Source organism: Aricia agestis, chromosome 1 (genome assembly GCF_905147365.1).
Source record: "Aricia agestis chromosome 1, ilAriAges1.1, whole genome shotgun sequence".
Classification (NCBI taxonomy): Eukaryota; Metazoa; Arthropoda; class Insecta; order Lepidoptera; family Lycaenidae; genus Aricia; species Aricia agestis.
The window spans coordinates 11,893,402-11,906,214 of NC_056406.1; the positions used below are offsets into that span (position 1 = coordinate 11,893,402).

Consider the following 12,813-nt stretch of genomic DNA (forward strand, 5'->3'; position numbering starts at 1 on the left):
AAGACAGAAGATATAGAAGTAAAATATTTACAGAATATGAACCTTGATATTCATGGTAATATATTATGTATAAAGTACACTTTTGTGTCATGTAAGTACTCATGTCGTTACAACTTTTTCCGTCTAGTCCCCTTTCGCAACGCGCGATAAGGAACTTCGTTCCAATAATATTTTGCCGAGTATTTTGATCCAAATAATTAAAATAAATAATTGAATGACTGCAGCCTTAAAAACCAGCCAGGAACCCATTTATCATGTCGATTACGACTTGATATAAAATTGAACAGACTATGAAATTGACAATAGTCTTCCGTTTGGCTTCCAGAACTAATCTTTAATTAGCTCGCTACTAGATCCATATCTATTTATTAATTTTAATTACTGAACGAAACTAGTTTGTACTGTGTTATGGCAACAAAGCCTGAGTTGATTGATCCGAGCTTTCTATTTCAATTTATTTTTATAATCGATTTCCTTTTGGCTCTTTATTACAGCCAGAATTATTATTCGCCGTTCTTGATATAATAATTGTTTATGAACTTTGTCAATGCCAATTTATAAGCGGATGCATAAAAATTGTATTTTGTTAGTTGGCTACCTGTATTCCGACAAGTTTATAGTGGATAGAACCTGTCTGTATTCTACAATATAAACGAGTATAAGGGCCTGTTTCACCACTTTCTGATAAAGTGCCGAATAGGCTATTCACAACTTTTTTGACAGATTCTCCATACTTGATCTGTAAAGTTAATTGGTGGATAGCCTATTCGTCACTTAGCAGGAAGTGGTGAAATAGGCCCTTAATCATTGAATTGATTAATTTAACAATTTTAACAATATTTGATGGGACCAACTCAGTTCACTGTGAAACATTCACTATAGTATAGAGGTAGTATCTGCTTACATACCTAATTCTAAGGTGAGGTTTCATTTAACCCTACATAAAAGTCTATAATTTATGTCCAACTAATTCGCAAAATATTCGGTAATCATCACTCAGTCATAATACCAGTATCTATGGATCTCCTCCGTGGTCCAGTGGTTAAGAGCGTGGCTCTTGACTCGGAGGTCGTGGGTTCGATTCCCGCGTTGAAAACATGTTTTTTCCAAGTTTGGTTAGGACAATGTAGCTGATCACCTAATTGTCTGATAAGTAAGATGATCCATGCGTCTGATGGGCATGTAAAAAGTCGGTCCTGCGCCTGATCTCTCGCCAGTCGTGTCGGTCTTCCGTCCCACTGGGTTATGAAAGTAAAGGAATAGAGAGTGCTCTTGTGTATAACTGCGCATACACTTGGGCACGATAAAATTACTCCTGCGTACCTGGCTTGGTTTCAATGAAACCGGCCACCGTCATCGAAACCGGTGTGGGGGGTATTATTATTATCTATGGATCTACTAAGATTTTAGAACTTCTCATTTTTAAGCTTGGTAAAATCTAGACACGCGGTAGCGTGTCAAGCCAAGTTCAAGCATAATAGAACTGGCGAGCAGCACCGTGTGTATATTATTATCTTCATAGCACAAGTTACAAGACTGGTTAGGGTGATTTAAAACTAATCAGTATTCAAAGGAAATGGTGCAATAAAATTAAGATCTGTCTGTCTCAAAATTAAATGTTTATGATGCTAATAAATGTTATCGAAATTCGAGTAATAAATTAAGATATATTAATAACAAAACACCTCCGGAGCGATATAATCGACTAATGCAGTTGACAAAGGCTCACGAAATATGTAACGATAAAAAAATCGCTCACCGTAAAAAAAGGTAGCGCGCAATCAACCGGCGCAGGCTTCGCAGCAGGAGACCGGCCACCGAATTAATCAACGACCAAAAGTAAGCAAAATCCAGTCTAACAGAGATTTTAAAAATGTTCAGAAAAGGGGAGACACGAACGGAAGAGTATGGAAAAATAAAACGAACCCCGCCCGCCATTCTGTCGGTGACGGCGAGAGGAAACGCCATTTTCTATTTTTCCCTCGTTTTTTAACACTACCTATTCTTGTGCGGTGCGGTTTCGTAGATACCTTGCCATCCATTCGCTCAATAATTACATTCAGCGGGGAAGCACTGGGTATATTTAAATACTTTTTAATTTTCTACACTGGTTCCTTGTTAATAAGAAAAATACGTCTTCCATTTTCCACATTCTGAATATTTTAATTTCAGTATTTGAACAAGTTTAAAATGCTAATACAAATTGCGCAAAATCTTCTTATGGATTTTTATAGGATATCTTTACAAAACATGGCAGGTATCATGCCGCATCTTATTTACTATAGGAAGGGTTGAATAAATAATAAATAATCTACTTACGTATAACCTGTATAAGCAAATTTTAACATACTGTGGCTATAAAATATATATAGGGATGAGGGCCAATTGATGTCCATTTTAATTAATTTCGTAATCCTCTGACTTTACATTTTATGTTCTCATTCAATAATTAATTTCCTCGAGACCATTCGTTCTTGCACTTTAGCTGAGCTATCCAACTGTAGTTGAAGGTATTGTGTTTGTTTGACAAACGGAGCTGGGGCGACATCGTCTGTATTGTCCTGTTCAAACAGCGCATGTTTTATGCATACAATGTCTTTTTGGTATTCAATGGGGACGTTTGTTAGCAGAAATTACTTTTTCAAACGCTAAAGAGCTGATGCCTGAAATCTGAAAAATTCTTCTTTTAAGTAACTTTGAGCTGCTTGGAGGAAAGTTAGGGTTAGTAAAATTATGAACCCATAATTCCTTTCCGTACTATTGATATTTCGATGAGAATTATTAGGGTGCTTAAATAAAATATTTTGTCTAAAAACAAAACGCAATCACTTGATATTGGCAACCCATGATGAAAGTCAACATAATATTTCCCATTGCAGTAAATGTTGTATCCCACAACGTTAAACCAATTGAACATTTCACTAGAAACCGAAGTGCTTTATTAATAACGCCACAAATCACAATAAATACGATTTGTGGAGGATCACCAAACTACCAATCAATCTACATACAACTACCGATTGAAATGTGATATTTTTCCAATAATTTCCGCTGTCAGAATCAAAAAGATGACATATTTGTTTGTACGCAATACTCGAACAAAACATCTATTGTACCTGTCGATAATGAACGCGGCGGATTCATATGCGCCATTGTTTATCGACATTAATAAATCGCAGTACAAAATGCGTTTACGAAACCCATCAAAATGTCGCCCGACAAATGTCGATAACAAAGGTATAGGCACAACACTAGCGTATCTTTTTACCGTACCTAGTGATGTACGCGTTTACTGTTCGGTGAGCTAGCATTGAAATCGCGGTGCGATCGTACAATAAATAATATTATGTAATATGTAACAAATTGTTGATAGCGTTATAAATATAAACGGCTATAGTAGAGCAATAGGTATTAAACGTTTTTGGGTTGGCTTTGAATTATTTTTTTAGAAAAATCATGCTGGCTCATATTATCCGAATCCAGCGCTGGTTTTTTTTAATGAAATATGGGGGTAAACGAGCAAACGGGTCACCTGATGGAAAGTAACTTCCGTCGCCTATGGACACTCGCAGCGTCAGAAGAGCTGCCGGCCTTTTAAGAGGAAATAGGGTAATAGGGGAGGGTAGGGATGAGAAGGGAAGAGAACAGGGGAGGGTAGGGTAGGGGATTGGGTCTCCGATAAACTCACTCACTCGGTGAAACACAGCGCAAGCGCTGTTTCACGCTGGTTTTCTGTGAGAACGTGGTATTTCTCCGGTCGAGCCGGTCCATTTGTGCCGAAGCATGTCTCTCCCACGTCTGCCATTGCTACTAAAATAATTTAAACAGCAACTGGAATGCATTGAATTACATTACACTCCAGTGCCTTTTTATCATTATTCCAGTAGCAATCCAGCATAGGAATAATGTAAACCGGCCATTAGTATTTTTTCACATCGAATTAATAATATGTATCCTACATAATATATTTTTCACATTAATAATATTACAATTAGCATAACAAAAAACTACTCGTATACTTCAATGCCCATAAAGCACATCACATAATCTAACACTAAGCCATCCTTGTCTCATCCAACGTGTAATTTGTTCGGTGAACGCTACAGCAGTGTGTCACGAGTGTTTGTTTACACCGGCTGATGCGTTTACAAGCTACCCTCGATTCCGCCAACTGTCGGGGGCGTTGCTCGTGCGTCGACTGCGTAGTTAATATTAATTAAGACGGGGGCGGGTCATTGTAGTTCATGTAATTGGTTTCCATTTATCGACATCAGTGCGCCCAACCCTTGCATGTTCTTCTTGATTGAATTTAAACATTATGCCAAGGATGATCGCAAGACGTAACGTAAGACTTATCCGGGGATATATCCCCATTCCCCACATTTTCGTTTGGATATCGGATATTTTAATTAGTATGTAAAGATTATAACTCAGCTTTGATTCACACTGAGATTTTTCCTCTATCTCAATTGGAACCTTTCCTGCAGTTTTTGGGTGCCAAACATGTGAGTTTAAAATCAGGTCACACGCGTGTAAACGATGCCTACCTTTTTGTAGCTTTCATCGTGTAAGCCCTATGTCGATTGCCATTACACCTGTACAAAAAATTTAAAAGCACAATGTCATGCTAACAATCAAACTTTTTAAATAAAAGCTTCCCTATTACATAACACATGTCGCTACCGGATTCCAATTTCCAGCGATTTACCTCGCCCGCCTTATGTAATGAACTTTTGGGGTTTTTCAGCTGTTTTTTGTTCGGGAGCGCTCCAGCTGTTTTTGTGGCCGGTAATTAAGGCAGTATCTACCTCATTGGCCGTAATCCGACATGCCGATAACGCATACCCAATAGCTATCCCGAGTATAATTTCGATATAAAAGTATTTTTTATCGAGAACAGTCGATAAATAACTCGGCATTGTGTGTAAGGAATCTATTAAAATATACGTAGCGTAGTGTTGGGCCGGAATTACTTTTGTGCGCCGGACGAGAGCCGTTGTCGATATAAATGAGCTTTTATTTCGGTAACTGAAACCGAATCGCCACAATAGATTGTTTTTTTCGTGCGTTTTCGTGATGTTTTGTGTTATTACAGTATCGATTCGATACAATTTGGCTTTCTATAAAAGTCTCATTCGATGAAAGACATTAATTATTATTGTAACTATCGACATTCTGTCGTCGCTTCTACGAGAATTTTCTTTTAAATGTGCTAAAGAGTCAACTAGTTTGTATCTAATTATCTATACATATAATAAAACTGTAGAAATGACAATTCTGTACATTAAAGATATCCAAAAAATAATAAGCGGGGGCTGTTACTACATCGCTATAGAAGCCAAAACTGTGGTTAGTTTTTTGTCTGTCTGTATGTCTGTCTGTCTGTATGTTTGTTCCAGCATCACACGAAAACTACTTATCCGATTTGAATGCGGTTTTCGCAGATATATTTGTCTTCTCCCAACTTAACATCATGTATACAAAAATTTTTCCCCCCACCTCTCCAAGGGGTCAAAAGAGGGGGTAAGATTTTGTACCAAACTTTTTTCTTTAACACGAAAACTACTGATTCGATTTGAATACGTTTTTCGCAGATATATTTATCTTCTTCCAACTTAACATCTGGTTTATAAATTTTTCCCCCCTCATCCCTCTAAGGGGACCAAAGAGGAGGTCAAATTTTGTATCAAACTTTTTTCTTCAATGGACTAACTTCATATTATTAATTGTATTTTCCAATTTAACATCTGGTGTATAAAATTTTTCCCCCACCCCTTTAAGGGGGCCGAAGAGGGGGGCAGATATTGTATCAAACTTTTTTTTAACATGAAAACTACTGATCTGATTTGAATATGGTTTTCGCAGATATATTTGTCTTCTTCCAACTTCATATCTGGTGTATAAAATTTTTCCCCCCCACCCCTCAAAGGGGACGAAAGAGGGGGCAGATTTTGTATCAAACTTTTTTCTTGAATAAACTTACATTATATTATGAACTGTATTTCTAACCAAAACTAAACATACAGATTTTGAGTGTCGTTTGATTAACATGCGGGAGGCTTTGCCCCCGGCCGGTACTTGAGGGGGCTGCGCCCCCCCAAACCCGCCCCTCCTAGTAATGTTGCTAAGCAAAATGGTGTTGCGTCGTTAGTGTTGAGTTTTACTCCTTCTTTAGAATCAAAGTAAGTTATTTATTAAAAGTGAAATTAATCTAACCAAAACTAAACATGCAGATTTTGCGTGTCGTTTGATTAATATGCGGGAGGCTTTGCCCCTGCCCTTACTAGGGGGGGCGCAGGCCCCCCAAACCCCCCCCACCCCCTCCTGGTAATGTTGCTAAGCAAAATGGTGTTGCGTCGTTAGTGTTGAGTTTTACTTCTCCTTCTTTAGAATCAAAGTAAGTTATTTATTAAGGGGACGAAAGAAGGGGCAGATTTTGTATCAAACTTTTTTCTTGAATAAACTAACATCATATTATAAACATTATATTATAAACTGTATTTTCCAATTTAATATCTGGTGTATAAAATTTTTCCCCTCACCCCTCCAAGGGGACAAAAGATTTTGTATAAAACTTTTTTCTTTAACACGAAAACTACTGATCCGATTTGAATTCGGTTTTTGCAGATATATATACCTTATTCAAACTTAGTATGTGCGCCCCCCCCCCCCCCCCCCCCCCACCTGGTAATGTTGCCAAGCATAAACGTGTTGCGTCGTTAGTGTTGAGTTTTAATTCTCCTTTAGGTTCAAACAAAGATATTTATTAAAAGTGAAATTAATGTAACCAAAATATTAATATAATATAATCCTTTCTTCGCAGCCTAACGAAGCAACCAATTGACTTGATTTTTGGCATCGACTTAGTTGAAAGGATAGAGAGTAACTTAGGCTACTTTTGGTCTTGGTAAAACATCATGTTTCTAAAGGAGATTTGCAAGAATATTCGTATTGTACACGATTTTAGAATTCCACGCGAGCGAAGCCGCGGGCAAAAGCTAGTCATTAATAGGTGTGATATTTACCTAGCGTTGAATGATCCTCTGTATTTAAATCTAGTTTCGAAATGAAAACAATGAAATGTTAGTTTTAAATTAAAAAAAAATGTTTTTAAACAAAAAGGCCCTCAAACGTTGAATGAAAAAAATAAAAAAGGTTTCAGCGAATGTGTGAATGTGATCTCACAATTGAATTTAGCAAAAAAAGGCAATTCAACTAGCAACGGGCCGAGGCATGGAGCGTTCACGTTATGTTTAGATGTAACATAACCACTTAAACGTCGCGCTTATCACGGCGATGCAGGCGTCAGGGGTACGCGACAACAAAAATACAGTTGCTTCCTCATTGTCGTTCTTGTCGTTGTTCACGAAAAGGGGCGTTTGTTTGCCGTTGTTTAATTACTACAGCCTTTTGTGCCTCGCCACATCGCGGCGGACACTTCATGTCACTTTTGTGCTGATTAGATGAGGCTTTTTAATTACAATGACGTACGTGGCGCATTATGTAACATGTAGGTGTGGAATTTAAGTATTCATTGTTTAATATAAGTATTCAAGTTTAAGAATGTGATGTTAAGTCCAGCAACTGTTATAAAATATCCCCAGCCTGGAACCTATAGTTCGTCAAAAGCACCAAAGACTCAAAGACATCAACAATGGCCCAACAATGACTGATCTATATTCTTTGTATTCCACGGTATTATGACGTTTTTCATCATGAAGCGGAGAAAGTTTTCTATTTATTCTAATTGTGTGTATTATATAACTGATATAATAATCAAACGTGGTATCGCGTGGAACGTTTTACAGGCGTATCCGTATGCTTTATCCCTTTATCCATCGTGTACCGAATTGCTAGTTACTTGTTAAAGGCTAGACTAGATAGCTGACGTTCAATATTACCTTGTCTCTACGAAGATTTAATAAAATCATGACCTAAATAACGTCTTACCATTTCAATTTTCCGGACGAAAGGGTGGGCTCCTTCGTCTTTGTTGCGCCTCCCTCCCTCCCTTATTGTCGCACGGCACACAAGCTTTCAGAGTAATGAAGAGCATTTTCGTCCGATTCCGCTCACAATGGTCGTTTTAATACAAGGCAGAGAGGAAACTCCTTTGTCGTGCTCTGTATTGTGATGGACGAGTGTGTTACATACTGTTGTTTTTTGTTTCGCGTTTTTGTTTGCGCGATTGTCGTCGACAAAGGCACGTAATGTAAAACATTGCGTTCTCGGATTAGAGTCGCTTTGAGATCTAGGGCTGACTGCTTGGAATGTACTGCCTATGTCACCATGACTTTGTTTAGGTGCTGATTTTTTAAGGTTTTACTTCGTTGATATTGATAATTTTATAACAACAACAAACGTTCTTATATTTTGATGCTTCCAAATGTTAGTGATATCCAATTTTCCAAAATCTGTAGAAGAATATAGTTTTTTTTTTAATGAAGGGGGCAAACGAGCAAACGAGTCACCTGATGTAAAGCAACTTCCGTCGCCCATGGACACTCGCAGCATCAGAAGAGCTGCAGGTGCGTTGTCGACCTTTTAAGAGGGAATAGGGCAATAGGGGAGGGTAGGGATGGGAAGGGAAGGGGAGGGTAGGGAAGGGGATTGGGCCTCCGGTAAACTCACTCACTCGGCGAAACACAACGCTCCTACGTCAAATGACGTGATCTTTGCTGATACTTCTACCTTGGACAGAGAACATCCTTATCTAGGTTGTCTACATTTGCCTTCCATGTTTGTAGCTTAATGATGCATATTTTGCAACTTTATACGCACTCCTTTATCTAATAGAGGTATAAATAGAGTGCCGATTTAACTAGAACTTAAGGCTTGTAAGCCTCAACGAAATCTCCTCTTAGAAATCCTATTATGGGTCAATCGTCACAATTCATGTAATTAACTTGCAAATACATAATATTATCTTGTTCTTTATTACTTAGCTTTCGAGGCAACGCAACACTACTTTCTTTATTCGTAAAAATATTAAAACTACCCTCTACATTTCAGTGTTGTTCTATTAGACTTAATTTAATTAACAATTATCGATCGCACTCAAAAGCGGCACGTGCTCGAGTGTTGCCTCTCTATTATAATTACTTCCTACATACCGCCTGTGCGACAAACAATGGAGCGTTGGCAACACTGAATAATACTGCTAGTGCGAATGGGCACGGCGCTGATTCGATTATAGTCGAATACTTTAATCGATTCAAGTGTTATAATGAGGTAGCCATATTCAGGTATCATATTTATGTTCTTAGATCTCAACTGTATCAATGAGTTTGAATATTTTAAAATAAAAATTAAATAAATAAATATTGTTTTATTTCCGAATAGGTTTGTAACAAATGCTTTCAGAACGTTGATACTACTGGTGCCTACCACCGGTCCCAGACTAGCCCTAAAACCCGAATTAGCCCTATGCTGAATTTCAAAATTAATACTTAAATATACTATAGCGCGTTATTAATTACATAATATAGTTAAAAGCTTTCCATGTTTTCGTTAAAACCTTAATTCTTACATACCCAATACCCATAAAATAATATTATGAGATCGTAACATTATAATTTAACGTTGTTAGTGGCGGCCGAAAAGGAAGATCTTCCGACCGAGCGAGGTGCTATGCTCGGTCAGGCCGAAGCCCACTGACGTCATTTCAGACGTTGTATATATCTTGCCGTTCTCCGAAACTTCGATAGCGCGATGCAGGAATGTTAGGCGAATTGTGGGTACCGCCACATCACTCCCCCCCGAAGACCTGTGGTATTCTTCGATGCGCTTGTGTTGTCAGGTGTGGGCCGAAGCTACGCGTGCAATGACCAGGAGAGGGACCCCGTGCTCTGCTTGCTGACCGGTCGTTGTAGCCTATGGCTGCCCCGTTCAAGCCAGACGCGGGTTCGACCGGCGCGGACCTCCAACGCGGCTTATGGTCGAGGCGACCCGGTTATGCTTGATGTCTGCTGACGTGGTGCGGAGGGGCGGGGAGTGTTGATGATGATTAATGTCCAGAAGGATGCGTGTTCTTGTCGGTGGTCACCAATTTAACGTTGTTAGTGGCGGCCGAAAAGGAAGATCTTCCGACCGAGCGAGGTGTTATGCTCGGTCAGGCCGAAGCCCACTGACGTCATTTCAGACGTTGTATATATCTTGCCGTTCTCCGAAACTTCGATAGCGCGATGCAGGAATGTTAGGCGAATTGTGGGTACCGCCACAATAATATTATCATTCTTTTAAAAATTATTTTTACAGTTACCATGGTACAATATATCTACGTCCAGGAAACAAAGCGAATCGCTTTTAGTCTTGGGAAATTTCTAAAGACGCATAATATGTTTAATTTATACACTAATTCGCATATTAATGCTCGAAGACGTACATATTTACATACTATTGTTGGCGAAACAAAGCACAGGTAAAAATTGTTAACGTCATTATTCTTAGGACTACAATAGAAACATTTTGTTTTAACAATAAAGACAAAATCTACAACAGAGTGACGGGCGTGTAGAGTTGCCTTCGGAAGAGGGAAATTGCGAGCATTGTCTCTACATTGTCTGACAGTAAGATGTAGCCTCTTTATTCAGACTACCTTGTTGGTAGTTGACTACGAGTAGATAGAATAGATACACGAGAAGATAGTGCGCAGATAATTATTTTGAATTTTGCGCGATTTTGATAATCTTACTCAATAGTTATTTTGTAATATTTTATTGTGAGTAAAATCAAGATTGAATATTGCCAGTTACTTCATGACATTTAGTGCTGCATTTCCGATTCGATTACCCCAAATGAGAGTTTGCCAAAACGACTTGAACCAGGTTATTTGAGGACCTTAATAATATTTGTATCAGTCATAAGGATACCAAGAATAACTTTTATCATGTCCTTTTTTTACGCAACGGCCCACAATATTCCAACTGTTGTAATTCTCGCGTATATTTCTCTTTATAATCTAAGGTCCAATTGGTTGACACTGCGAGAAACTGGTAGTAATGCTATCAATGAGAGCGTGGGCCGAGAGGTGTGACATTGCCGCCTACTAAATTATGTCCCCACAATGGTCACATATCAAGTGCATTTGATATCCAGTTACTGTGGTATGTTGATCGTATTGGAGTTAAGTAAGCGCACGTAGGCTGTCGGTATGTTCTTACCCAGAATGAGTAAGTAGCATTTACTCATTACGCACTAAGAATTGTTACACTGGAAAAAGATAATGAACAAATAAATCCCGAAGTATACCCAAATAAAACGTACAATAAATACCTTTCAAGAAAATCAGTCTACAGATTTTCCGTGAAGGTAAAGCATATTGCTCGGCAAGTACACGATTCTTATCATCCCGACTACAATGGCCGCCAGTAGCGTCCCCAAAGTATAGAATATAATGAGTAACCGGGAAAAACTTCTGTAGCGGAATGAAAAGCGCAAATTCGTCATTAGGCGGCGCTTCCCACCATTGTTCCCGCTGTCCCGCTCCAACTAGCGGGTGCTTACCTCCGCAAGAAAGAGATAACGGATGGTCCTCCGACCGGATTGTTCCTTTCTATGTTGGCGACATTGTTTTCGCTTTTATACCCGCCTGAATCAGGATTGTCTTGTCTGTTTCAATGGCCGGTGGCGCCCCTCCACGGTATCGATGCGATGAATACAGCCTTCTATAAATGGGGATACACAAAGGGTTGGTCTCTTCAATCGAGTTGGGAGACAGGTCGTTCGTGCTTTCGATTATATTGTATCGATCAATGGCTTTGTCTACGCAATGAGGAATGGTTAGAGCAAATTACATTTCTCTTTTTGTCTCTGCTATACTAGTTATGGGTTGAATGAGGGCCGTTCTACCTATTACGTCTATTGTTTATCACACTGCTGAATAATCAGATTCATCTATTATTTTGTTTCCTATTTCGGCTGCCTCAGCTAGCAAATTAGTCGCCTTAGCCATCAGTCTACCAGCATTAAATAGTAAAATATACTATTTAAAGTCATAGGAAGGTTTTTTTATGAAATAAGGGGGCAAACAAGCAAACGGGTCACCTGATGGAAAGCAACTTCCGTCGCCCATGGACACTCGCAGCATCAGAAGAGCTGCAGGTGCGTTGCCGGCATTTTAAGAGGGAATAGGGTAATAGGGGAGGGTAGGGAAAAGGGAATAGGGTAGGGGATTGGGCCTCCGGTAAACTCACTCACTCGGCGAAACACTGCGCAAGCGCTGTTTCACGCCGGTTTTCTGTGAGAACGTGGTACTTCTCCGGTCGAGCTGGCCCATTCGTGCCAAAGCATGGCTCTCCCACGTATACTCGAATAGTCGATAGAATGTTAACGTGATTATTTATGCAACAACTATACTGTTTAATTTCTGTACGTTCAGGTGCAGAGTGGAAGCTCCTGACGGAAGACGAAAAGCGTCCGTTCATCGACGAGGCGAAGAGGCTCCGGGCGATGCACATGAAAGAGCACCCGGACTACAAGTACCGGCCGCGGCGGAAACCCAAGACCCTGAGGAAGGAGGGGTACCCTTACTCCATACCTTACCCCAGCGTACCCATGGACGCACTGAGAGCTGGTAAGTTGGCTGTAACTACCTTGAAACTCCTAACAAGATACTTTTGATAACTTCGAGTAGCTACTTACAGGCATCCCGCAAGTTGGGAGGCTAGGTAATCTATTTAATGTAAGTCCAGCTAAAACTCTAGAACGGCTGAACCGATTTGGCTAATATAAGTCTTGAAATGTTCGTAGAAGTCCAGGGAATGTTTATATTAGGAGGGAATGTGATACGAAGCTCGGGTCACCTAGTGATTA

The 12,813-nt window shown here is 39.4% G+C and overlaps 1 protein-coding gene across 1 annotated transcript in view; it reads left to right on the top strand.

The window, feature by feature from the left end:
• LOC121727980 (transcription factor Sox-21-like) overlaps window positions 1–12,813 on the top strand; it is a 51,754-nt gene that overhangs the window by 19,617 nt on the left and 19,324 nt on the right. The window contains exon 3 of the mRNA XM_042116068.1: window positions 12,380–12,574. Coding sequence (XP_041972002.1) covers window positions 12,380–12,574 — 195 coding nt within the window. The remainder of the gene's footprint in view (window positions 1–12,379; window positions 12,575–12,813) is intronic.